Source organism: Thunnus albacares, chromosome 19 (assembly GCF_914725855.1).
Source record: "Thunnus albacares chromosome 19, fThuAlb1.1, whole genome shotgun sequence".
NCBI classification, from domain to species: Eukaryota; Metazoa; Chordata; class Actinopteri; order Scombriformes; family Scombridae; genus Thunnus; species Thunnus albacares.
In genome coordinates this window covers 14,184,206-14,211,737 of record NC_058124.1, presented here as the reverse complement: position 1 = coordinate 14,211,737, position 27,532 = coordinate 14,184,206, and the positions used below count along the sequence as shown (strand labels likewise).

At 41.7% G+C, this 27,532-nt stretch overlaps 2 protein-coding genes across 3 annotated transcripts; both read left to right on the top strand.

Annotated features, from left to right (window-relative positions):
- Positions 1-1,175: 1,175 nt before the first annotated feature.
- LOC122969792 (receptor-transporting protein 3-like) lies at positions 1,176-5,526 on the top strand. The gene is made up of 4 exons (XM_044335767.1): positions 1,176-1,250; positions 2,818-3,164; positions 3,465-3,636; positions 4,889-5,526. Exons 2-4 carry the CDS (start codon positions 3,149-3,151, stop codon positions 5,232-5,234), a joined length of 534 nt encoding a protein of 177 aa, XP_044191702.1. The 5' UTR covers positions 1,176-1,250; positions 2,818-3,148; the 3' UTR covers positions 5,235-5,526.
- An 802-nt stretch (positions 5,527-6,328) lies between these two features.
- LOC122969641 (ankyrin repeat and IBR domain-containing protein 1-like) lies at positions 6,329-27,307 on the top strand. Of its 2 annotated transcripts, XM_044335519.1 has the most exons (21): positions 6,329-6,536; positions 10,107-10,458; positions 13,868-14,039; positions 14,180-14,311; positions 14,939-15,130; positions 16,763-16,880; positions 17,021-17,241; positions 18,177-18,265; positions 18,359-18,503; positions 18,726-18,886; positions 19,288-19,376; positions 19,689-19,819; positions 19,967-20,101; positions 20,222-20,308; positions 20,440-20,506; positions 20,699-20,844; positions 21,466-21,644; positions 21,850-21,901; positions 22,089-22,145; positions 22,309-22,432; positions 22,743-27,307. In XM_044335519.1, exons 2-21 carry the CDS (start codon positions 10,271-10,273, stop codon positions 24,245-24,247), a joined length of 3,990 nt encoding a protein of 1,329 aa, XP_044191454.1. In that variant the 5' UTR covers positions 6,329-6,536; positions 10,107-10,270; the 3' UTR covers positions 24,248-27,307. The 2 variants fall into 2 exon arrangements, with proteins under 2 accessions (XP_044191454.1, XP_044191455.1); XM_044335520.1 differs by lacking the exon at positions 22,089-22,145.
- Positions 27,308-27,532: the final 225 nt, after the last annotated feature.

Here is a 27,532-nt window from a genome sequence, read left to right as displayed (position 1 = left end):
TTCCTCTCCAATTAATCATCTCACGACCCCTCAGATTTATCTGATGACCCTTTGGAGGGCCTGGCCCCTAGTTTGGGAACCACTGGACTAAAATAGCTAACTGTATGTAAAGTAGTTGAAACTAACGCCACCTCCAGCAGCTACAACAGTAACATGCTGCTCTAACACTGATGCTTCAGTATTAATAATCTAATGATGTCATATATAATAATATATCAGTTAGAGGGACAAAATGAATACTTTTACTTTAATACTTTAACTACATTTAGCTTCTAATATTTCTGTACTTTTACTTAAGTAGGATTTTTCATGCAGGACTTTTACTTATAATGGAGTATTTTTACATTGTTGTATTGGTACTTTTACTCAAGTAAAGAATCTGAGTACTTCTTCCACCACTACTGTTACCACTGAGCTCCAAGACAGGCATGAATTATTGCTACAACTGTCACTCCTACTACCACAAATTAATGATGATTGAAACTTGAAACACATTTTTCAAGAGCACAAGAGCAAACATGCAGACTATATGAAGATGTTCCCTTGAAAGATTTGACTTTATTCAGACATGTTGATAATAAATCATAATTTCAAAGATATTTTAGCTCCAACAGGTGAGGGCTTGGTCTTCACCTTTGGACTACAGCTTTTATTCTAAATGTTACTAGATAGGAAGGCGATTCTAAGACTCCAGCTCTCAAATGTCAATAATGTGGTTGAGGTTGAAATTGTACGTGCTTTTTAAGTAAGTAAGAAGTCCTACAACAGGTTTAGGTGTGAAAGACACTTAAGAGTTACAACAAAAGAAAATGCCTCCAAAAGATAAAAAAAATAGTTTCACCCTCTTCCAGAGAAGAATAACAACACAGACTGTTTGCACTAACCTTTTCTAAGAAGCTTGTATGCAGGCTACAAGAAGAAATTACCTTCAACAGGTGGGCAGGACTTAAAGAGGCATAAACATGCAACAATGCAATGATGATATCAGTCAGAAAAAGCTCACAAAGCAGTCGAAACTCAGCTTGATGGGGGCACTGTATTTCAGAGTGTTTTCTGTTACTTAAGGACAATTTCAGGGAATCGTTATTTCATAATGAACCATGTTTGTATTAAGTACACCTAACTGAAACTAATGCAGTCTAATAAAAACATACCTGCAAAAGTCTGCTGTTGAATTGTAGTTGTTTCCTAATATGTTGTCCTCCCCCAGTTGTATGCTTCTTTTAAAATTCCTTTGTGCTTCTTCAGAGGTAAGCCCAATTTTCCAAATTGAAGTTAATACAATTGAACAAAATCCTTAACTGCATGTCTTTAAGTCATTAATATTTCATCTTTGTAGTCTAATACCTACCTACAGCTGTAGCTACATGAGCTACTGGAGGGTTAGCACGTTAGCTTGCTAACTAGGTAGGCTATTGTAACAAATGAGCTTGCCAAAAAGCTAGAATATTGTGTACTCAGCTAGCCACCACCAAAATTAGTTCACATCATGAATTGTTTCCGGAAAAACTACAGTGCCCCTGTTCGTTTTATTGATGAATTATGCTGACCAAAGCTAAATAAGGGCTACATTAGGCCTACTAAATCCAATTTGGAAAACTTCTGAAGAAGCACAGAGGCTTCAGCTGCCCAAATTAGTCAAATCAAATCAATATCTTTCAACATTACTTCCAATATCTTTCCACTGTAGTTCAACAAGAAAACACTAAGAAACACATTTTTAACTAAAAAGATTATAACTGTGGAAGTTATCCACTTTATTAGACTGCTGAAGCTTCATATTAGCCTCAGATAAACTTTTAAATGCATTTTTGCTCAAAAGGAGGGCTGTGGATTTTACCCCCCATCACTTACACTGTAAATGCCTTTTAATGGGATATCTTAATGGACAGTATGAACAGGAGGACTGATTACAGCAAGAAAAACATCCTTTAACCTACATACTCTTTTATTTCATTTTCTATTTTTTGGCCTTTAGTAATCTGGCCGATGGGGTTAAATTGAAGATAACGTTTTCATTTGTGTGTGATCAGGCTCAGGCATCACTTCCCCTCCTAGCAAGGCACATGGAGCCAGTTATATAAGGTCAAACACTTGCAGTAGCCTATTGGGATCAACTTTATTGGAAAAAAACAATGTATTTCCACATATTATGGCCTTCGACGATCAGGATCATCCTAAAAATGGCCATCAGGTCTCCTCAGTTTCTCAGACTCAGTGTACTTCAAGTACTCCTATATTCAAAGTATACCCACTTATTGTAATAATCATTGCTATGAAAAGCTGATCCAGTTTGCCTGCTTCTAAAAATAAGTAGTGACTCATGGGAAAGCGCAGGACTCACTGGTTTGCTTAAAATACTTGTTTCCACTGTGCACTAAAAGATGCCACACTTGTGTTCAGACCAACAAAGTCCACTGAAGTCCAGACTGTGAAACAACCTGCTGTCTTCTGCTGCCCCCTACTGGACTGAATCGACCTGAACTGAACTGACCTGAACTGATCTGAACTGAACTGATCTGAAGGATGACTGAAAACTGTCATTATTTGCATCATACTTGCAATAATGTTACTGTAAATGAAACAAACCTTAAAAGTGCATCAATAAGTATAATATCTGGACTCTCTTCAGCATATAAACATGAGAAATGTTGCCAAGGGAAAAGAATAAATAGATAAATAATTAAATGTGTTCTACAGTAAGACCAGAAAAATTAAATGAGCCACTTTTTGTTAAAATATTTTATTTTATTTTCACACTATGATATATGTTCAGCTATAATATTGATTTGTCTGACAATCTTCTCTGTTTTAAAGGTTTCCATATATGATGCAAATCCTGTTTTTGAACTATCATCTGCAACCATCCACAGTTGATTACTACACACAGTAATTATCTTTGGTCAGCATCAATAAGAGATGAAATTCCCGGAAAAATCCCCGAAAGTTGCATCACAATGATGCACCTTGGATGTACGAGGAGGAAAACGAAAGCATGATGTTAGGTTTCGTTTTCCAGACCAGCAGCTGTTGACAGACAATAAAAGGAGGCTTGGGGCTGAGCGACAGTCAGAGCAACAACGACGTTTCACCAGAAAACTGCTGTTTTTTCTTTTTTAAAGCAGAAAATATCCGATCATCAAGCAAAATGAGCAGAGCTACAGGTAACATGCTTTTTATTGTTGTTTTTTTTAATATTGTACTTTGTGATTAAGTCTTTATAAGCTTTTTGATTTGATGCAATATAATTTGACGCCATTGCTGCAATAAGTCCTGCGTTCATAATTAGCCATATTTGCAGCATTTCTTACAATTTTCTTTCTTTTTTTGCTGCAAGTTTCGTCATTTCCCTCAAAAAGAGCAGTGCATGTACAATTTAATGTTGAGCTTGTGACCTTTAGAGCTGTATTTTTATTAACTGTTAAGCTCCCACTTTGACTTACATGATGTCTCCACCTGTGCAGACTGGATTCCTTCCATGTGGATGGACACCTTTGAGGAGCTGCTGGATGATGACAATGAGCTGGACTATGGAGACCAGTGGTCTCTCAACTTCAGCTACAGCCAGACAGCCTCAGTCACCAAGGAAGAGAGGAAAAGAGGCTGGAAAGTCTACAGCCACTGTGCCTATGGAAAGTATGTATTGTTTTACTGTATATTTTTAAGTATCAAGATATGTAGAACTTAAAATAATACACAATAATAGTCCCCAAGAAAGTCACAAGAGCCAAATGATTTTCTATTTTTCTAACAATATTGCTGGCTAAATATACAGTAGATTGTTTTGTTTTAGTGTCTCTGACTCCTCCTTGTTTCTGTGGCAACTTCATATCAGGTCATATGATGAAATGACTGTGTGATAGAGAGCAGGTGATCAAACAGTGTCATTCTGTGGAAAAACACGGTACTGCATTGTAGTTCTAGAGGGCGTCCTCACAAGTTATATTGCATTAAGACCATTATTACATTATTGCAACCAGTATCAGGCCTGTAAGAAAATTGGGGGTGCTTCAACTTAGTAGCTAGTTTTTAAAAAAAAACTGCTAAAAACATATTTGTACAGCCTGGCAGTTTATAAGTCCCTTTCCTTGTTCCATGTGTCCATTATCTGCCTTTTATTGCTTTATTATTTTTTCTTATCATTTTTTATTGGTATTTTTATTGACTCTGTCTTTGTGATCTGACTTTGTTGTTTGCATGTGAAGCACTTTGAGCTGCAATCTTTGCATGAAATATGTTGTATAAATAAATATGCTGTATAAATAACATTATTCATTATTAACATTATTATTATCAAATTAGTTTTTATTCATGGAAAACAAAGAATTGGTCTATTTATGTAACAACATTGTGATAATAGCTGAATTCTATGTACAGTAGCAGTCAAAAGTTTGGACACACTTTCTCATTCAAGGGAATAGGAAAGTGTGTCCAAACTTTTGACTGGTACTGTACATAAATGTAGATATTTGAATGTTACATTTTCAGCCTTTGAAAATGATTTGAGACTTTATTTTAAATTTCTAAGAAAACTACAGTGTAAAAATGATATGCGAACAGATGGCAGTATATATTATGTAACCCCCCTCCACCCCAACTTATTTCATTTTTATTTGTTGTGTGTTATTTGTTGTGTGTTTTGTTAATGGATGAATTAATTTTTTACTTTGTTATATTTGTGCTTGGATTATTTCTTGTGTGTTTTATAAAGATGCGATGCCTGTTTAAATCAGGATCTGATTTAAACAACTAGCAAACTTATGGGAATGCTGACTGTTTTTAAATCTAATTGGTAGTTAAACAATGCAGAAACTTAATTTCAAACCTGCAGCAATGAATCTCTGTGTCGCTGTATCTCATTAATTCTCTTCTGACGTTTCCTTTTCAGTTTCCAGTGTGCAACCTGCCGCAAGACCTGGCCCTCAGCACGGGTGGTGGTGTTGTTCCGGTACCGGCTGAGGAGTGAGGCAGGCCGGGGGACCGTGATCATGCGGCCCTTCGGACAGGCCTGTCGCCGTTGCAAAGAGGATGTGTTTGAACTCCCAGGTTTTTCCCAGGAAGTGGTGGAAAACACCTTGCTCAGGCTGTTTGGCAAAATCCGTAAGAATTGCTATGGAGAGGATGACGACGATGACGATGGCTCCTCAACATCCTCTACTCAAGTGTGGACCAAACCCCACGAGAAGACCCTGTGTGAGGCCTGCAGAATGGGCATTTGTTGTCAGGATGACTAGAAGTGTGTGTGTGTGTGTGTGTGTGTGTGTGTGTGTGTGTGAGAGAGAGAGAGAGAGAGAGAGAGAGCGAAACTGACAGTCTGATAGGTTGTGTGTGCGTGTGTGTGAGATGCTCCTTTGCACATGCCCTTCTCTCTATTTTGTAGTTGGCTAAATATGGTTAATTTTGTTAATAATATGTATGAAAATGATTCATGATCATGACCAACAATAAGATTGTTAAAGTAAATGTATCATTTTATATATTTTGTATCTTCTTTTCTTTTGGCTTTTAATAAAGTCTATAAAATGACCATGTATTTTGTTTTTGTGGTAGTAATTATTTCATGGTATGAGTACGGAGGATAAGTGGTGGGATGTAATATAACTATTCAGTTTACTTAACTTCTGTACTTGCACATATAACTTATTATTTCCATTTTAATGCTACTTTATACTCCTCTAAATGTCTGAGGCAAATATTGTACTTTTAACTCCGTTACATTTATGAAGTTAATAAGATAGAAATCAATCTTTACAGTGAAGTAGGAGACACCTTGTGTCCAACAGTTAAACTTCTGAAATGAAATATATTTGCATATTTATAGACTGGGGAATTTTTAATGAGGGAGAGGGAGTAATTTAAAGTTTTTAACAAGATAATTGAACTTTTTTGTGAAAAAAACATATCAGACACAAAAGATTATTCAAAGTATTTCATATACATCTTAAAAAAGGTCTGGAGGGGATCACCAAGTAAAATGTGAATGCTAACTTTTACTTGAAATGTATTTTTCTGTGAGATTGCTACTTTTAAAAAGCACCGTGGAGGACTAGATATACTACAACTACAACTTACAACGAATTAAATCAGTCTTAAACATTAAATGGTTTTTTTTCTCGAAAATTATTTATTCACCTAATTATTAAGTTCATATATATTAATATTAAACTTTCAATATGTCAAACTCACTTGTTGTTATAGCAACTAAAACACGGTTAAAGCCAAGAAGAGGAAAGATAGTTGTGCTAAAAACCATGGAACCCAGACAGCCAATCAGGTGAGAGCTCTCTGTGTGACAGTTGGCACCGGGCATGCGCATTGAGCTTTTCTCTTTGGCAGCAACAACAACATACTGAGGTGGTCCGGTCAGTCTCGCCCCTCCGCTCTTAGCAGCAGCATCGTCGTCCCCGCCGGGTCCGGTGGCAGAGAGGATGGTCCAGCGGAAAAGCAGCCGGAGATGCGAATGACAGTGATGAGATAATGGCTCTTGATTTACGAAAGTTTCGAACGTGCGACTAGCGACCAAGTGAGACGATAGGGTAAGTAAAAACGGCGGAGATATTGGATGTTTTGCTGCTGTAAAGGGAAGGTAGTTGAGGCTAACACACCGCGCTAACCTAACGAGAGAGCTAGCTTCGGTAACGGCAGGAAGGTAGACTCCTTTGGGTGTTAACGTTTCCCCACGGCGCCGTCACGGCTACTAGGGGACGCGTTTGCACTCAAGGTAAAGCGTTTTATCCGCAACATTTCAGACAGCCGACACAAACACTCTCTTTCCAGCTGGGTTAGTAATTCACACGGACTGTCAGTGTGTTGAACAAAGGAGCTTTAACCGTGGGGCCGCATGGACAGAAACATGCAGAGAGAAGTCGACTGCTGTTTGTTTTGTGCTCCATTTCATGCTGACACACTTCTTCAGGGATAACCACACGAGGTCTGACCTGAATATTTAGCTGATACGGGGTGACCTAGCTAATTTTGGTAAATGCCGAACCGCTCCTGAAGTAAGTTGGGCAGTACCTCATTATGCAGCTCCTGCCTGACTTTGACTCTTTCGTATAAGTTTTATGTCTCTCGGCAACCTGACTTTGTCCTCCAGAAGCAATGACCCACCTGTAGTTTGACTGAGATGTTTGATTTTGATGTTTATCAGCTGACAGCAAGTTTTGAAAACTCTGATGACATGACAGTGGATGGTTTTCAGTTTAAATTCATGTTATAGTGATAGTAATACTGTAGTATCTGTAAGTTAGCCCTTTAAATAGAGGTTGAACTGCTCTGTTGTTTGGGTTTTCTTTCAGCAACAATCAGCCATGGCAAGCTGATCGTAGCTGGGTTTTTGCAATTGATCACAGAGCTGAAATACACATCAACATGATATTAAGATGTGATATGAGATAGACAGTGATCCTGGTAAGGCTACAAGTAATGATTATTTTCATTATCAATTACTCTGATTTCGATCTGAGAGGATTAGTCAATCACTCAGCTGTTTGACAATCAATTAATCCTTTAAGCCATTTATCAAACAGAACTGGCAGATACTGATTTTAGTGTCAACTGAGAGGATCTCTCAGATTTTCTCTATTTTATATCAAGGCTAACTGAGTATCTTTGAGTTTTGAACTATTGGTCAGACAGAAGTTTTAAAGACATTGTCTTATTCCTTATGAAATTATGGCGGGCATTTTTCACAATTTTCTGACATATCATTGACAAACTAAGTAATTGATTTTTGAAGATAATTGTTAGTTGACTAAATTGTTTTTCTGGTTTAATTGATTCATCATTTAGTTGATAAAATATCAGAAAATAATGAAAAGTGCCCAGCACGATTACTCAGAGCCAAAGATGATGTCTTAAAATGTTGTTACATCATTGTTTTGTTCCACCAACAGTCCCAAACCCAAAGATATTCAATGATATCAGCCACAGAAAAGCAGTAAATCATCACACTGGAGAAGCTGTAACCAGAGAATGTGTTATTTTTTGCCTGAAAAAAACATTTAATAGTTGCAGATGAATTTTCCATCAAGTGTTTAATCCAGTCAGTCTAATCACGTCAGCTCTTACTTTCCTAAAAGCACCATGAAAGTCACACCCAAAATTTCGTCATAAAAAGCGGGATAACGGGAAACATTGTGACATCTTTATTTTATGGAAATGTGCGTATCGCCAGCTGGGATTGAGTGCAATGACCTGGTTTCTTGTGAACAGAAAATCATCAGAAAGGAATTCCAGACAAGATTCATGTGTTTGGGATTCCTGAGCTCATGAGTCATTAAGTCTTGATTATCACATTGCTTCACGTAGGGAATACCACATCTACACTCTGCCTGTTCTGTGTAGACCTGTGCTACCAGTGTGACTTAACAGTGTTAATTTTTAAACACAATTCACGAGCGTACCGCTGTTTCTGGTGTGGATTAAGGCTAATAGGTCAAGTGAAACACTTCCTCAGCCTCGCTCCGCCCGACCACTAAATGACGTGTTGGCTCTAAGAGGTTTCGTAATAGCAGATAATTGTGCTGTCACTGCCAAGTGCCAGCAGCAGGACTTCCCTGGAATTCCAAAGTTCATCCATGTCCAGACTTCCTGTCCTTATTTAGTATGAGAGACAGAGAGAGACTGGCGAAGATACACAGAGGAGTGAAGTGAACTGGAAGTAAACCAGTGTGCACAAAACAGAGAGCCAAGCAGACAGACTGACCTATTAACTATAGTAACCCCATCCACCACTACAGCCACTCCAGATATATACAAACAAAGACACACACACACACACACACAAAAGGTCTGGTTTACTACTTCATCACAGGAGCAGAACTTACAAAATGTTTGCTAATATTCAGCAGCCTCTGTGCGGCCCCGTATGTCTCCGTCTGTCAGTGTGCGTTTTCTCTGTCTGCGTCCCTGTCTGTCACCGCATAGAAATGGGAGGCAGAAGAGGGGAGGCAGCCAGCCATGTTATTCAAATGTTCCAGACCCTGGCCAGCCAGCGGCCAACTGTAGCTGGGCTAAAAGAGGCTCTTTGTGAGGGTTAGACAGATGGCCATAGAATGAAGACTGTAATGATACCCTCAACGGCCCAATACGCACACAGACACATGCACTCGCATACAGCCTTTGCTCATTACAGGATGTAATGCTGTGTGTGCCTGTTTGTGTGTTCAAGACAGGACAAACTGTGTGTGTGTGTGTGTGTGTGTGTGTGTGTGTGTCAGAGAAAGAGGGAGACATGGGGGGGGGCAAGGAAGGAAATGAAGCAGAATACATTGATAAAGATAGTGATTATGTACAATGTGTTTCAAGAAATAGTGTGTGTTTTGTTTGTTTCCCATATCTCTTCCTGTTCACCACACTGTTATTACTTACTCTCGTACGGCGTGTCGTATTATTTACTTGTGATATTAAAATGCTTGTCATGGCGCTGAAGAAAGTTTAAAAAAAAAACAACAACTGAAAATCTTCAGGAGTTTTATCAGTTGTTGCTGGTAGAGTAGTCTCAGCTGTAGTGGCCATAGCTGTGATTCTTTTGATACTTTGGTTTAGAGCCCGAGAGGCAACGTAAAACTGGTTTGGACTCAGAGTGTTAGTGCTGCATGGTTTAACACACTCTGACTCTCATATCTCCAGTAGCAGACAAGCATGTGAACAGCCTAATATATGCAAATTCCTCTGAAAACGCAACCTGACCGGACTCGCAGTGGCCAGCTGTGGCAATATTGACCATGCCTTTCATCAACTGACTAAAAAATCAATGGCTTGGATATCATTAACCTTCCCCTCTCGCCTGCCCTCTTTATAATTATCTCTCCGTCTTTCTAGCTTCTTTCTTCAGTCCCTCCATTTTCCTTTCTATTTCCGGTAAGATAACATCCTTGCTGCAGCACGTCAGCTGATCGATGGATGGACTGATTGATTGAGCCGCTCCGTCTGTCTCTACCGTTCCATCCGTCTCCCTCCTTCTTTGCTCGTTATATTTCTCTCGTTTTTCCTCCCTTCATCATCATCTGACTCATTCTAATTCATCCCTCTTCTCATGTGCTTCTTTCTATCATTCTTTTTCCTCCAATCAATCTCTCCCTCTCTCTCTCTCCTACTTACAGGGCAGGAGAACACTGAACCATGTTGCTCTAAGTTGTGACCTGTGGTGAACGGGGGAGGAAGAGGAGGAGGAGGGCAAGGAGGGCGGCGGCGGCGGTGGTGGTGGTGTAGGCAGGCAGGAATTTGCCACAGCTCCCTTTAGGCGGCCCTTTGCAAGCTTGAAGCCATGGGCAACACAGCCACCAAGTTCCGCAAGGCCCTGGTGAGTGGCGACGAGGCCCTGGCCTGGCAGCTGTACGAGGGCAACCCTCAGTTCAGGGATGGCCTGGATCCGAATGCGTCGTATGGAGAGCAGTACCAGCACAACACACCACTGCACTACGTCTGCCGCCACGCCATGACCCGTCTACTCAGGTAAAACACGTGTTTTATGGTTCGGATTTAGCTCAGAACGACAGAGCTGTCGATTGAATTCGACAGTCATTTTTGAGGCTGCAGCCTGTAATGTTGTTAAGCAGTTATCCGATATTGTTACAAAGGCAGTTATGCAAGTGAGTCATATTAAATTGAATAACAATTAGCGTTGTGTCAGCTTTAATAGAAGTCTGAGACTCACCGTTTTCATAATTGCGTTTTCAAGTAAGTAAGACATCTTGCCGTACAGATGTCCAAAAATGTCAGTCGCTGTCAAAGTATGTAAAGGTAGAAAGTCTCAAAAACCGTGTTGACACATGCCAGACACAGGAGAAGTGCATTAGTAGCGAGGAACAGTGGCAACCAACCAAAATTAGACCCTCAACAATGCTGATTTTGTAGGATATTTGCTTAACAAAACTGCAAACCACAGTCTCAAAAGAATGACAACTTAAATGAACACATGTGAGAGTGTCAAGAAAAAGAGTACTCTGCAAATTTTCACACATGACGTTCAGAGCGCTTGTCATGAAGAATAACCTTCAGCTTGTGAAAACAGTTGCATAGTGTGTTCTTTGGCTGTGAAGGGAGCTTTCTAATGTCTGAGAAAATAACCAATGATGTCATCGGGGTTATCTCTGGATGGGCTTTAACAGAAAGCGTCACAAACTTGGGATGTGGAGTTTGAAAAAAGTCAGCCTTTAGGAGGCAGAGAGGCTCTAACGAAAGATGCTACTGGGTGGCATTATGGGAATTGTAGGATCCAGGTGTTTTTGGTGCTTGACCCATTATGGGAATTGACAGATGCCTGTGCTGTATAGAGTTTGACTGTTCTTGTTGTTTTAAAATTGTGAATAACCCAACATAATGGAAGTGCAATGCTAACCACTTTAGAGTGTTAACAGATTTGAATTCACTGCATGGTTATTATGTTGTAAAGAGTTTCTCTTATTGTCCACCCCCTCTGTACAGTTTAGTCCATTGCATGCACACTTGATTAGAACAGGCGTACTCACACTCCAGCACACCCTCCCTTGGATAACGTCCTTAGAGGATCAATAAAGAAGAGTCTAACTTAACCTAAAACAAAGGGGTCAAAATAAAAAACATACAGAGCGAGACACCAGTGTGTGTTTTTACCCCCTGCAGGGATAATCAGCCTGCTGGCCATGACCAAGACAGCTGATTCAGTGACTCAGTAGCTGCCCTTACCTCCTCCTCTTCTTCCCCCCTGCACTCTTCCCCTCTCTCTTGCCCTTTCTTTCCATGATTACGGGGGGGGGGGGGGGGGTCAGAGGAAGCCGTTTTGAAAAGGCCAGTCAATTATCTGTGCATCTGCATGTGTGCACCCGTGCGTGTGTGTTCTGAGGGGGGGAAAATGTGACTCCACAAATGCTTAACATGTCCGAGTCTGTGAATATAACACAGTGAATCAATCGGTGTGCTATTTGTGTCCCTTCCTACTAACCTATAATGGGCCAGAGAGGCGTGCTGAATGCAGCTCCCTGCTCCTGATAAGTATCAGAGGAAATGCGTCTTTGTTCCAACGGCTCGATTGGACAGAGGCAAGCAGATAGACGACCGAGAAATCTCAGACAAAATAAAGACTCAGAGAGGACAAGCGTGGGCTGGTAGATGCAGCGTCTGTTTCTCAGATTATTTTTAACACGTAGCCGCTTCACGTTAGTTCCCTCTTCTAGTTGTCTCTCCGTGGGCCGGGTTGGCTAGTACTCCCATGAGATGAGTAAAATCACAAGTTAGACCTATTACTGGAAAAATGGGTGTAGTTCAGGAAGCGTAACCCTTCCTCCACAACAAGTGAGCACACAGTCTTAGAAATATGTGAATAACAATCGTGGCTCGGTCGCTCATTGTGAACAATTGATTTTTCTGTTGTTTGAAGGAAGACGAAGACATAAAGCTTGTTTATGGACATACAACAACATCCCAACTAGCAGCAAAAAACGTCTCCTTTTATTCCTACTTAACTTCCTTAAAATATGAGGTGTGTTTACACTACAGGACGGGTTTAGCTCCTTTTTGGTCACGCACCTCAAACTAATTCAGTATTTCAGAGTGAAATGTACGCTTTTAACTCTCCCCTGAGGTTCCCTGCCTTCGTCTAATGCCTGTACGGTTTGAACAGCTTTGGTGTTTGACGAATGCAGCAAAACATGCGATGTCCCCCCCGCCAGCCTGTTGTTTCTAGTAGACTGATATTACAGCCATCCATCCTGAACTTGAGGCTTTGTGTGTGTATACATATGTCTGTGTGTAGAGGCAGGGAGGGGGTTGTTGGGTTGTAATTGGGAGGGGAATAATTTGTGATTATTGCTGTGTGGGTGAATTGGCGGTACACTGTCATTAGGGGGAGGCTGCAGGGGGCTCGTGGCTGACAGGATACGAAGGTCAAAAGTGGAAGAGCACGACAGCAGTGGAAGAATAGGTTGAATGGCTGCACAAGAACATTCAAGTGCTAATTCAATAGTGGCTTCTGCTGTGTCCAAATTACAGAGGGAGCAGAGGAGGAGAGGTTTTACAACATGTTTTTTTAAATGTTTTTTCAACCAGTGGAAATCTTGGTATTCTATACTTTTTTTTTTTTTTTTTTTGCTGAATTTGCATTAGAAAGAAGGTTGTTTCAAATGTAATCGTATTCAGGTTTTGCCACTGATCAAAAAGGATCAGGCTTTTCTTACTGATGCAGCTGCCATAAGATTTAAAAGGATGTAAAATAGAAGAGAAGATTGAAAAGGACAAAAAAAAAAGCAAGTATAAGGATGCAAAAGATTTTTTTTTTTTTAAATGATGAAAAGGTAGAAAGAAGAGGAATAGAATAGGTGGAGCCAAGTAAAGGAGTGGAAGGAAAGCTAATCAGTAAATGGAGGTTTTGACAGACAAAAAGCAGAGAAAAACTATTTGCTAAACAGAACTGCAACCGCAGCCTGGCTCCCAGTGCAACTGGCACATCCATCACCGTCTATGGGTGTGTGTGTGTGTGTGTGTGTGTGTGTGTGTGTGTGTGTGTGTGGGTGCACGTGTGTGTATGTGTGCACCCGCCAGCCAGAATGTCCATTATCCCAGAGATGTTAAACAGAAATAGTCAATATTCTGCCATCTTTCTTCTCCTCCTTCTCCTCCTCCTCCTCCTCCTCCTCCTCTACCTTTCTTCTTAACCACCAACACTCGCACTTATCCCACAATCCATCTCATCCTCCTGTCACCTCCACTCATCCCTTCATTTTCCTCCACATCTCTGACTCTCTTAAGTGTGCTTCACTTTTCTATTCCATTTTTTTTTTTACCTTATGCTCCATGTCTTCTTTCTTTTTCTCTTTTCATTTCATTTCCGAGCTCCTCTGAACTTGTGTTTTACTCATCCCGTCCTTTCCTGACTTCTGTTTGATAGGTCCTTCTTGATCAGTAAAGAGGGGAACCCTAACAAGCGTAATGTGCACAACGAGACGTGCCTCCATGTGCTGTGCCAAGGCCCACAGATCCTACTGCTGCCAGAGGGGGCGCTGTCACCACGACTGGCCCGACCCCAGAGGGATGAGCAACGCCGCGCGGACTCCCTGCAGGTAGTTCAGTGTTCATGCTTACTGTGCATGTCGGTGAAAATGTACAGTTTAAACATTAAGGGAAATGTTTATGAGCACACTTAAAAAGGTAATTTCTGTTGACATAATGAGTGTGTATTTGTGGGCTTTCTCACTGCCAGATGATCCTGAGTTGGACGGGGGCCAGGCTGGAGGGAGGCCAGTACGAGAAGGCCAATGTCAACGCCACCGACAACCACCACAGCACCTGTCTGCACTACGCTGCCGCTGCAGGAATGAAGAGCTGCGTGGAGGTGAGAGAAACTCACACAGATCCATCTGTATCCTGTGTGATTTTTACAGCAAGTAAAATCTGTAGACAGTGTTATGCGTATCCCTGCATCTAGACTCTAGATGTGACAAGGGATCTGATGATAATAAAACACAAAACAGATGCTCTAGAATCTAGAGCATCTGTTTTGTGTTTTAGTATCATCAGATCCCTTGTCTTTTAAAAGATTTTACAGCTTTTGAGTTTGGAAGAACTTTCTGAATATGCTGAATTTATACTTCTTAACCTTTCTTCATTTTACTCAACCTCCTTTTTTGCTGTTTCACTCTTCCCCTTTCACTTTCTTCTCCATGTTCTTATTCTTTCTTTCCTCCTTTTTCCTTCATGTGTCACTGCCTACTTCTCTCTTCTCCCAATTCTTCTCTGTTTTCTATCATCTTTGACTTCTTTCTCTCTCTCCTCCCTTTTTTTTTCTTGTTCACCCTGATCGTTCTCTTTGTCTGCTCCACTTGCTCTCGCCTCTTGGCTGCTTTGTTTTCTTTTGTTGCAAGTACCTTCATTTTCTTGTTCCTTTCTATTATCACTCCTCTCCTCTTTCTTCTCTTCCTCTTTGTTCTCCCGTTCTTCTCTCCTCGTTCCCTCCCTCTAGCTGCTAATTCAAAGCGAGGCGGACCTTTTTGTAGAGGATGAGGACAAGCTTACGCCATGTGACCATGCCGAGCGGCATCACCACACCGAGCTGGCCCTCAGCCTGGAGTCACAGATGGTTTTCTCCTCCTCTTCAGCTCAGCAGTCAAACACAGACGCACATGGTGAAACCAACCTGCTTCAGTACAAGGAGGTGAGGCCACAGTTACGAGATCTGAGGGTTTCCTGCTGGTTGTGTATTTTAAATCAGTATTGTTATTATATTATTATCATGCATTTTGCAGTCACAGATCTTAGTCATAGATCCAAGCAGAAGAGATTGTTGCAACTTAAAAATATTAATGATGGGTGTCACAGGAAATGTCCTTATGTTTCCTGTTAACTGTGTGTAATTGTTTGGATTTAGATTTTGATATTAAACTTATGTAAACTTAAATTATAATTTGGGTATTTATTGTACTGGTTTGTTGGTAATATGATGTCACCGTGTCATCATCTTTACTCTCTTTACATCAAGGAAATACATCTTGGGGCTTTTTCATGTTATCCTTGACATTGTTGTGTTGTGTTATTGTTAATGTTTCCCTCTAATAATGCCCAAAAAACATAACTAAAAACTACGCCAGGAGCTTACAGTTTCACACAGAAAGTTAATTAAATTCTGAATTTAAACTGAATTTTTGTTGTGGAGTTTATCCAAAAAAATGATGTGTGCCAAGCAGCAGCTTGCTTTTTTCAGAGGAAATGGTGATAAAGAAACACAATTAACACAACAAGATTATTCCAAAGTAAAAAGGTAGACGGTAGCAAGTCCCAAAAACGCTCCTACACTCACTCAGACAGTGTTTTTAAATTCCTGCAAAGATGCAAGATGATAACATTCTCTGAGGAGGTTTTTGGTAATCTGCATTAAAACAAATAGGAGACTAATTGTGTGATCAGTATTCTGAAGGTGTTTTATATGATCTAACTCTTTTATGTTCAGCCAACATGGGAATTACTTCTGCTGAGTTCAAATAAACAATGTTGACACATAAATTAACTTGAATGGTTGCGAGTCAAAGCCTGTTTTGTGTGTCTATTTGCCCAATCCTAACCCCCAGAGGCTGTATTTGTGCACAAACAGACTTACTTACTTTTACTTTTCTGCATTGAATAGCTTCCTGCTTTTACCGTTTAAGTGTGCAGATTGTGTAACACATTAACCATCACCACTACACTTCTAGATTCTTACTGCTTACCCTCAAATGTCCCAACTTGTCACCAAAAGATCTGCAATTTCTTTCTTACAAAGTTCTTCTTTCATAGGTCACAATTTACTCTAGTTAATTATAATACTGTGAGTATACACATACACATAAATACCCTGTTCTAATGGTTGTATTCAAACAGAGAGCACCAGCGCAGTTCTCTAACAGCGGCTGCTGCCAACTGATAACAGTTTGATCTTCCTTCCTGCAGCTAAATCCATGCTAATATTTAATCTCTGTTTCCCACCGCCACCCTGACTGCCCCACAATCCTTGTTCTTTTTCATTTTTCTCACTCATTTAAAAAAAAAAAGAAATCTTTTTCACTTCCTTAAACATAATATCTATCGCACACAGTTCTTGTTTTGAGTTAATACCTCTCTCTTCTCTCGCTTTATGTCTTATAATTCCTTGCCCTCACCTACCTTTTGACCCTGTTTTCTTGAATCTGCTCCTCGAACTTTACTGGTTCCCCACTACCTCTCTCTCTCTCTCTTTCATCTCTCCCACCTCTTCATTTATCTGAATTCATTTGTGTGTACTCTTCCTAACATGTCTCCCACCTTGTCCTTTCAGCCTTACGAGGGACTGAAGCTTCAGGACCTTCGCAGATTGAAAGACATGCTGATCGTGGAGACCGCAGACATGCTGCAAGCTCCCCTCTTCACTGCTGAGGCCCTGCTCCGAGCACATGGTGTGTGTTGTTTGTCTATTAGAGTTAACATTCATGAAACCTTGACCCTCAGTGACATCTCTGTAGAATTTGTTGGTGTATAAGCGGCTCCCTCTCGCTAAACTTGTGTGTGTGTGTGTATAACCTCCTCCCTCTCTCAGACTGGGACCGAGAAAAACTTCTGGAGGCCTGGATGTCAGACGCTGAAGGCTGCTGCCAGCGCTCGGGCGTGACCATGCCCACTCCTCCACCCAGCGGCTATAACGCCTGGGACACCCTGCCCTCACCCCGCACTCCCAGGACCCCTCGCTCACCCCTCACGCTCACGCTCACCTCCCCCACCGACAGCTGCCTCACACCTGGCGATGAGGGCCTGGCTACGGTGAGACACAACTTTTTAACTGGCATCAGTGTTTAAGTTAACTCTTGTAAATGCACCTAATCTTTTTTGAAAAACGCTTCTGTGAAAGAAGTTATTAAGTCCATTCATGTGGAATTACTTGGTAAGCCGTGGTGAGAGTATTATTGATAATCATAGATATTTCCCTCTAAAGCTCTATGTGCCTGAAGTTCAATGTTCTGTTTTATTTTATATTTCTTATAAATATATTTATTTTAATTTCAGGCATTTAAATGTAAAAATTGTGACTGTTAATGCCTTAAGAACTGTTCATGAAGGCATTTGTGACACATCAAAAATGTCAGATTTTAGTTAAGCTTTTCACAAGTACATCTCATCGGCTTATAATAGTTTTCATAGTTGGTTGCAACTGTCTTGTTTGTTTATAGCAGGTTAATGTCTAATCTCACTAGAGGAAAAATATGTAACCTCCGAAGATAATTCTCCTTTTCGCTCTTTGTAGTTGACTCATGTTTGTAAATTTTATCCTCTTGTCTTGTCTACTGCTGCTCTCGCGGCAGGTCTAATTACACATCCAGTATTCATCATTTGTCTGTCTGCAAATCCTGGCTGAGGTTAAACGTTTGCATTTTCACAGTGTTCAGACCTCAAGCTGTTACACTGCTGAAGACTAGTACAATCTAAAGTAAGGTTTGGTGTATTTTGTAAGGGATTTACTTTAAAGGTATGTTGTTGGATAAGTAGGGAAAAATATATCTGTGACAGTCACAGTATCAACTCCACAAGACAACAAAAACTGAACATTATAAGCTTCACAGAGGCCTATTTTATATATTTTGTTCCTGTTATTTCATCCATCCCCTGCGTATAATGAAGATGACACAGTGAAGGTTTTGAATTGCAAGTAAATGTAATATAATTTTAATACAATTTGATGTCTCTCTTTATCTCTGCAGTGTGGAATCTGTTTGTGCTCAATCTCAGTGTTTGAGGATCCAGTGGACATGTCCTGTGGCCATGAGTTCTGCAGAGCCTGCTGGGAGGGGTAGGAACCTGTTTTTATATGTTTGTAAATGTCCTTACATATTTCAGTGTGTTTAAACGTGTCTGCTACAGTTTTCTTGTGCATGTTTCTCAGGTTCCTCAATGTAAAGATTCAGGAGGGTGATGCTCACAATATCTTCTGTCCGGCTTACGAGTGCTACCAGTTGGTGCCGGTGCACGTGATAGAGAGCGTGGTTTCCAGGGAGATGGACCAGCGATACCTTCAGTTTGACATCAAGGTAGAAACTCCAAGAAATATTGAGCTTAAGGAATCCTTTTCTTTTGACTGTAAATTTATTTAGTGTGTCTTTACTCATCGCCTGACTTCTTGCTTCATGTTTTAAATTTCCTTGTTTCTTCCTGTTTTTCTGTCATTACCCAATCACTTCTGCTCTGTACACTCCCTTCTGTCTTGTGCTTTGTTATCACGTCTCCATGCCTTCACCTTCCCTCCATTTCAGGCCTTCGTGGAGAACAACCCAGCCATCCGCTGGTGTCCTGCAGCACGTTGTGAGCGGGCGGTGCGGCTCACCCGACCAGGCCCCGGGGACAGTGACCCACACAACTTCCCCCTGCTGCCCTCCCCAGCTGTCGATTGTGGCAAGGGTCACCTCTTCTGCTGGTAGGCTCCATGAATTATTGGCTGAACACACATGCAGTCATGCCCCTCACACGGTCATCTCTACGAACACTTTCACACATCCCAGACATCGTTAAAAGCTCAGTATGTTAACTGATGTAATGTTTAAGCTACATTTTGTTCTTTGCATCTCTATTCAGTTCACGCTGTCATATTTAATGCTGCCGTTATTGTTTACAGAGATGCTCTAAAAACTAAAAAACCAATATCTTAATTACACAGTGGAAAAACATTGATTTCTTGGTGGGTTGTTTGAATTATTTGCTTTCCTGCCCCTTTCTGTCTCTAGTAATGACTGACAACTTGTTATGCTACTTTTATCGTCTCACGTCATTGTATTTTTACTGCATTTAATCCTCTGTTCACCCCCTCCCTGTCTGCAGGGAGTGCCTTGGCGAGGCCCATGAGCCATGTGACTGTCAGATGTGGAGGAACTGGCTCCATAAAGTCACAGAGATGAAGCCTGAGGAGTGTAAGTCTGTCCTGTATTGTTTGTGTTTCCACTAAATCTCCAGCGTTACCAGGGCTCATTTTAATTGGCACCGCAGCACGCTGGCACCACAACGAGGCAGTTAACAGCAGCTGTCAGGATGACCTACCGGGATGCGTCTAATATATTTTCATAATGTAGTGGCAGGTGTTCAGGTCATTGATATTTGCCAAATGTGCGACTGTTTGTGTGCGTATGTGTGTGCTGGAGGGTGTATCTGCAGGGCAGGTGTTGTACAATTGAGATGTTGCTAAAATGTGTGTGCGTCTCTGTGTTTGCATGCGCTTTCAACAGTGGCAGGTGTGAGCGAGGCCTATGAGGATGCTGCTAACTGCCTGTGGCTGTTGACCAACTCCAAGCCGTGTGCCAACTGCAAGTCACCCATTCAGAAGAATGAGGGTTGCAACCACATGCAGTGTGCCAAGGTATACGTGTGTCATCATTTCTACAGATACTGCTAAAATAAACTCAGATCGATGACTATGATTAATTTTATGTTTTTATTCCAGTATGTAATGTGTTTTGGTTTTATTTATGAAATGAACTCATTCACTGCTTCCCCCCTCTTTCAGTGTAAGTATGACTTCTGTTGGATCTGTCTGGAGGAGTGGAAGAAGCACAGCTCATCGACGGGAGGCTACTATCGATGCACTCGCTACGAGGTCATCCAACAGCTAGAAGAGCAGTCCAAGGAGATGACTGTAGAGGTATAAACACACACACACGCACAAGGCTGGTCACACACACTTAATTATACTAACATTTACTGTACGCACACATGCACTGAGAGGTTTTTGATGAAATAAAGTTGTTTTTTTTTGTTACAGGCAGAAAAGAAGCACAAAAGCTTTCAGGAGCTGGACCGTTTCATGCACTATTACACCCGCTTCAAGAACCATGAACACAGTTATAAGGTAAAACAAACAGAACATATACTGTGCACACACATTTCTAATGATACAGAGCTGCCTGGAATTACTAAAATTAAGGCATGCATTACAAAATGATCATTAAATGTTTGTATTCTCTTCTCTTTCTTTGTTAGTTGGAGCAGAAACTTTTGAAAACAGCTAAAGAGAAGATGGAGCAGCTGAGCAGAGCCTTCATTTGCCGTAAGTCTCTTTCAGTTAATTGTATACTCATTACAGTTGCTAAGAGGTGTATAGAAACCCAAATTCTTACTTCTTGCTACAGGAAAGGCAGAGGCTGTATTGGTGTGTCTTCTTATTTTTAATTAAACTGGAGACTAAGACTGCCAAGTATTAAATTCATCCCAGCGTCTGTGTTTCTGTGTGTGCATCCAGGTGAAGGCACTCCTCCAGACACACGGTTTATCGAGGACGGTGTGTGTGAGCTGCTGAAGACGCGGCGCGTGCTGAAGTGCTCTTACCCATATGGCTTCTTCCTGCAGCAAGGCAGCACCCAGAAAGAGATATTTGAGCTCATGCAGGTAATCTAAATAATACATATCTGACATGCATGTATCCTCTGCAAGAACAAGATGTAACAACCTTTAATGCCCCTTACAGACAAGTGCGCTCATTATACTCCACAGTGGTTGCACACATAACGTTAGCATGATTGTGCAAAGCTATATGGTACTAAGTTATGATATAGAATGAATTGCAGTGTTTGTTTGCTAGCCAATTATCTTGCAAATTAATATTTTTGATGCTCTACCAAGCAAAACAAACAAAACAAGGAGTATTTTTATTCTGTGTTAGATAAAAACTCACATTTTCTGATAGGTCGGTTCCTTTCTGGTGACTCAGGGATTGTATGATAGTTCTTCTTAAATTATACAGAATGTTGATATTGAAGTCAAGCAGAATTAGGCATAGCCTTGCAAAAACATTTGGCCCGCTAGAGTTTCATTTCATCCATTTTTCAGACATTTAAACAGGCTTAAGATTGAAGTCTCCCGTGAGATCAAGAATACTCAAAATATACTCTGCTCGTGTCTTATCTACAGCACCAGTTGAATACGAGTTCCAAATCCCTTTTTAAATCTGAATTTCCAGTCTCTGCTTGAACAGATTAAAATGAGCATGTTGTCTTTATGTCCTCCCAGACGGACCTGGAGATGGTAGTGGAGGATCTGGCCCAGAAGGTCAACCGGCCGTACCTGAGGACTCCGTGCCACAAGATAATCAGTGCAGCGCGTCTGGTCCAGCAGAAGAGGCAGGAGTTCCTGGCATCAGTGGCTCGTGGTGTGGCTCCCAACGACTCCCCTGAGCTTCCTCGCAGGAAGTACGAACAAACACGCACATTCCACACAGGCTGTTTTTTGGCTTCTGTTAACAAATTGTCTGTAGAAGAGACACTGACAGGGATAAATGAGACAGTGTGAAGTTATAAGAACCTGGTTACAAACTACACTAAAACAAAATATTAAGTCATCTGGTTCATGTGTTTCTCTGTAACACAAACATGACTGTGTTTGTATTTGTTTCAGCTTCCCTGGAGGATCATGGGACTGGGAGTACCTGGGCTTTGCCTCTCCCGAGGTAAACAGAAACTCCTCTTGTCACATCATACACTGAAACACTAACTGTTTCTCTTCTGCTACCATTTTTTAGTTCATGCCCAGCTAATGCTACTCTTAAACCTGCGCATAGTGACCTACTTCTGCGTTAGGTCATATTAATGCATGACTACAGCTGCAGCTGACTTAGTTTGCTTGTGTGTGTTAAGATGGGGAGTCGTCACTCCGTACTGGGACCAGGAGATCAAAGGGAGAGACAGTCACAGGTAACACATAGAGATCTGCTTTTATCTCACACTAGACCTCTGGCATTTTGTGCAAATGCATGGGCTAAATCCTGTTTTATGTGCCTGTAAGATGCAAAACAGACTTAGGATATTCACTCGAGCAGTGGTTTTGTAATAACTTAACTTGAATGGCTCCTTGCAGGATTATGCTGACATCCAGTACCGTCGTAGACACAGGCCGCGGCGCAGAGGAGATATGCTGAGTCTGCACAACCTTAGAAGCAGCAGCAACACACCAGAGACCAGCAGGAGGAGTGACAACACAGGTCTGGCAAACATTTTAATATATAAAGAGCTTTATTACAAAAAGAAATGTACGAAAAGTTCTTTAAAAAAAAAAAAATACATAGCGTTTTGGAGATGAACTCAGTGTGGGACAGGTACTATATTCACCTACGTATGGTGTCATATAAATTGTAGATTTTCTAAAGCAATATTATTTATTTGCACAAACTCAGACAGCCAGTAAATGAGATTTTAAATGTATTGCTCCATGAATCAGATCTGATAGAAGTACAATCTGGCATCAAGCTTCACAAAGCACCGCTTGTTTTAATGTGACATTTTGTGTTCCAGAGGGTCCAGAGAGGAGCGAGGGCCGCAGGAGAGCGCTGGGCTCCCTGGACGAAGACGATCCGAACATCCTGCTGGCCATCCAGCTGTCGCTTCAGGAGTCCCGCAGAGAGCGAGGCCTGGAGGGAGGCATGGAGAGAAGCATGGAGGGAAGGGTGGAGCTGGATCGTGGACTGGACAGAGGACAGGAGAGGGGGCCGGGACCCGCAGGAGACCTGGGTGACGTTGCGTTGCACTCTCTCAATAAAGACGGTCCTCCGGGAGCCAGAGGCTCGTCCTTTCCCACTTCTCTCCTAGATCCTCCTCGCCCCCCAAACAGGACAGACTCCACCTCCCAGCCTCCCATGCCTAACGCCCTCCCCCTCCCTCCCCCACCTCCCTCTCTCAGTGCAGAGCTGCTGGAGCTGGGAGACAGCCTTATGAAACTAGGGAACATAACCACTCCTTATGACCTAGACACACACACACAGGAGCAGCTCTGCTCACACCACACATACAACCACAGTGCACTCTCTGCTCCCTACGCCATGGAACCCGCTTACAGCGACTGCAGCCATAGACAAGACGCGGGTGCGCTGAATACCCCGTATGTTCTTGACCATATCACCATCACAGACCCTCGCTACGACATAAAAGAGCAGAGTTACTGCCACACAAGTACTTATTTGGCTGAGGCTGAGCACACTGCCTCCTGCGCACTTGAACGCACCCAAAACCCCGCCCATCCTAGTTTATATAACCGGGAACACGCAGCCACGTATGACAGCACCCCAAAACCGGACAGCTCTTACAACCCTTGCCCAGAACACAGTAGCTCTTACACTCCAGAGTGTCCTGCTGCCTACGCTCTCGAACAGCCCCCCAAGTCAGACCCCCAGCCCCTCGCCCAGTTGTGCCTCCCTTCTCCAGACCTCGAGCCGGAGCTGCTGCTTTCACCGGTCATCCCCCCGGGGGGCCCTTTTACCCCCAGCGACCCTCAGAGTCTGGAACCCCTGGACCCCACAACCAGTGCCCAGCTGCTGGACAACATCATGGCCTGGTTTAACCACAACATAAACCCCCAGAACAACCCCCAGAGCCTGGCCCTCATCCCCTCCCCGCCCACCACAGAGACTGACTCCTCGCCTGACACACACACCGAGACTGAGTCAGAGAGCCAGACCTCCAGGGACGTAACCCCTGCCCCGATCTGGCAGCCCCTGGAGGGTGAGCCAGAGGCGGACAGAGGGTCTGTGAGTCCCTGTCCGGGTGCTGCGAGCGTGGAGGGTCAGAAGAGGCCCTGCACTCTGGAGCTGGAAAACAGAGAGGCCGGTGAGGAGGACGTGGACGCCGGGTGTGTGGCTGATCTGTCGCTGGACGAAGCGCACACACACCCATGCTCACACGCCCAACGTGGAAACAGTCCAGCACACACTGCCGCAGCCACAGAGAGAGACTTAGACCTCATGCTTCAGTTAGAGGGGGACCAATCACCTGAGGAGTGGGAGGAGCAAGTACACTTAGTGTGAAAGAACGACGTAGAGAGACGAAGGTCGAGCCAAGTACGGAAATAGTGGGTTTGAGGGACGAACCTGGAAAAGGAAAGAAAACTGAAAGAAGAAGCAAACTGGGAAAACTAGAGAGATCACTGATGGATAAATATAAAGATATAATGTCGGTGTTTGGGGTTAGAGTGTTTACTGTATGTATTATACTGTATCTAGAGAGGACATAAAGCCCTGCGGACTTTGTCCAGTAAAGATGATGTCATAAGCAGTTTGATTTTTTTAAGTGCTTTTGTCTGCTGTAAAAACAGACAAACTATTCTTTAAAACAAATAAGTGTTTAAAACCGAGTACATCAATGGAAAGCTACTGATATCATAACACATAAAATGCTGCACATGTTTTTTGTTTTTCTTTATTTTATTTATATATCCCCACTTTCCTGTATTTGTCTTCTCAGTTTGTTCAGGGTGAAGTTTTGGTGCTGATCACGCTGAAATCCAAACTTGCCTCGCACGCGCCCTACCGAGCTCTTAAGAGTCGGCCCACACTTTGCTCACACACACTGACCCCCAACCACGAGCCTATCCGGAGCTCCGAGAGCCAAATAACTGTAACCTTGGAGCTTGTTAGCGTACTGTACAATCAGAGGGCCTGATTCTGTTTTTTGGACCTTCACGCACACTGTGCCTGCTTTAGAGAGCCGACTCACTACTGATGTTTCCTTTTTGGTGCGCTGCAAAGAAAAGAGACGATACACCTAAATGTCTGCTCGGTGAGCGTCACACTCGTGCTTGTTGGATTTTATGATGGTTCGAATTCTTTTTGTAATACTCCAGTGATCCGCAGAAGAGAAATGGTCAGAGGTCAGTCTCTCCGCTACAGAGCAGCGCCCCACAGAGTTGGTAGAGTTGGATTCAGTGTCTTTTGCTCAAAGACACTTAAGCATCATGGGTGCTTGTTGTCTTTTTTTTTTTTCCTGCTCACATAATTCACCTGCTACCCATCCAAATACTTCTCTGCCTTTATCAGAGATTAGCTTTCATTCATTAGTGTCATCCAGATTACTGTATTTTACTGTTGCTTTGGCTCAGTTTTTAAAGTGTTAAACTCTGTGTTCGTCACAGAATTTTAATCATTGTGGTATTTTTAATTAAATGGTCATTATCGCTGCTGTCAAACAGTAACAGACTCATCAAACAGTCTATAGTGGTCATTTCCTCAAGATTATATAAATAACATTGAGGAAAAAAATGTCAATGCAAAAGTCAGGATTTGAAATGCAGACTAAAAATGTAATTTAAGCATTTATAGTTCAGTTTTGTTGTTGCACTTTTAATGTGAGGAGCATTTTGTGTTTAAACGTAAGCATTTAGCAGTTCAGTTTGTCTATTTGCATTTAAGAGTTTTGTACAATGAATACTGAGCTGAAGCAACTTCAAAACGCTGTAAATGGAAACACTCCTGAACTCCGTTAAGGTTTTATAACCACAGTTTGTTTTTTTTAATCATATCTATTCCACTACTGATGGCTAGCACAGTGTTCTGTTGATAGATGGGAGATGGGTTTTTACTGTAACTTATCCTTTTTTTTTTTTTTTTTTTTAATTACGTTACTCCGCCTTTATAGAGATGAAAAATTCTTCCAGTTGAGACCAGAGTTGTCGGGTCTGTGTGCCTTTTTTGTTTTGATGGTATTTGTTTCTTTGTCGGTATTTATTGACGTCGTCGCTAAACAAAAGTTGCTGATGAAAGGTGATGGAGAACACACCGCTTTGGCTGTTACTGTACACTGAGGTTCTTGGTGCACATTCGTATCATTTGTCCCATTCCCAGAGAAGCAGTGTCCATGTTTGGCCATTTTTACCAGCTCAAAAAGTGCTTTGAACTTTATTTTTCAATTATCCGCTCCGAGTACAAGAGTTTCCACTATAATTAATATCCACTTCATCTGAATGTTGTTTGAAATGTAGTTGGCCTTTTGATTTTTATATTTTATTTTTAAGGATCTTGATGATGTAGCACCCTTGAATCCTGGGTTGTCATCCAGCCTCTATTTTAAAAACTTTTTTCCCCCTCAACTGTAATGTTTACACAGAAATTGAACACTGCCTGTTGTGTTGAGATATGATTTGGTGCTTCGTGGACTTGGACAGTCATAATGAAGTGGTTTAATGATACTTTACATCACGCCAAAGGCATGTAGAGATGCTATATCCTGTCCAAGAGCAGATTGTTTCTCCCTTTATGGAAGTAGCCAGTTATACAGAATGTGATATGCAATCAAAAAAAAAAAATGCATCACTTATATTTTATGATTTGAAGTTTCAATTCCACGTATTTCATATAAGCAGACAGGACGTGGACATATTTAGCGTTTGAAACTTTTTTTTTTTTTTTTTTTTAAAGTGAAGTGGTCTGGAGTGCTCCACTGAAGTGATTTTAAGTATAGAGGAAGTGGCAAACCCCTAAAATGACACCCCCCACCCCCTCTCTTTTTCTCGCTCTCTCTCTGTATTGAACATTAAACTGTGAAGGAGCTGGACAGGTCGAAAGTGCTGACGGTGACATTTCATAAAGACGACTGAGATGTGAGGGCAGACGGTTTAGCCCACGACACTTCAGACTTGGCTTGATTGAATAGAACTGCACGCGTTTATTTGGGTTGCATGGTGCAACATGGAAGCACTGAGTCTGGGGTCTTTATTTTTGCACAAGCATGCTGTTGATGTGTTGCACTAATCCAGTGCTGTCAGGAAACACGTGGAGGACTGATGAGTGTTGCTTTTATTATTATTATTATTATTATTATTATTATTATTTCCTTTTTTTTGTTTTCTTGGTTTTAGAATTGGATTTATGGTGTGGTGAATGGTCCAGTGCCATTTTATATTCCATATATAATGTTTATATTTTAACGATCCCTCAGCCAACAACTACAGAATTCAATAAAAGGAATTGCACTCTCGTAGATTATACTTGATACATTCCCAGTCGGTCCATAAGAGAGGTTTGATGTGTGGCCAAAACTGTAAATGAAAGTGTCAGTGCAAAGTTTACTCTCAATAAAAACAACTGAAAGTGTCTTGCTATGAGATGTTTCTAAGTGCCCTGTGACAGCGATTCCCAAAGTTACCTGAAATCAGCAAAAAAAGAAGGTGTTACTTCACACGTCTCTGGTAGGATATTTCATGTTAATGGTGTTTCTTTGCCTCAATCAATCACTAGAGTGTTATGTACTATAAATGTGAGACAGGTGAGGATTCTCTGCCCCATGGTTGGGCTGCCATCCAGTCTGCAGTCAGTGAA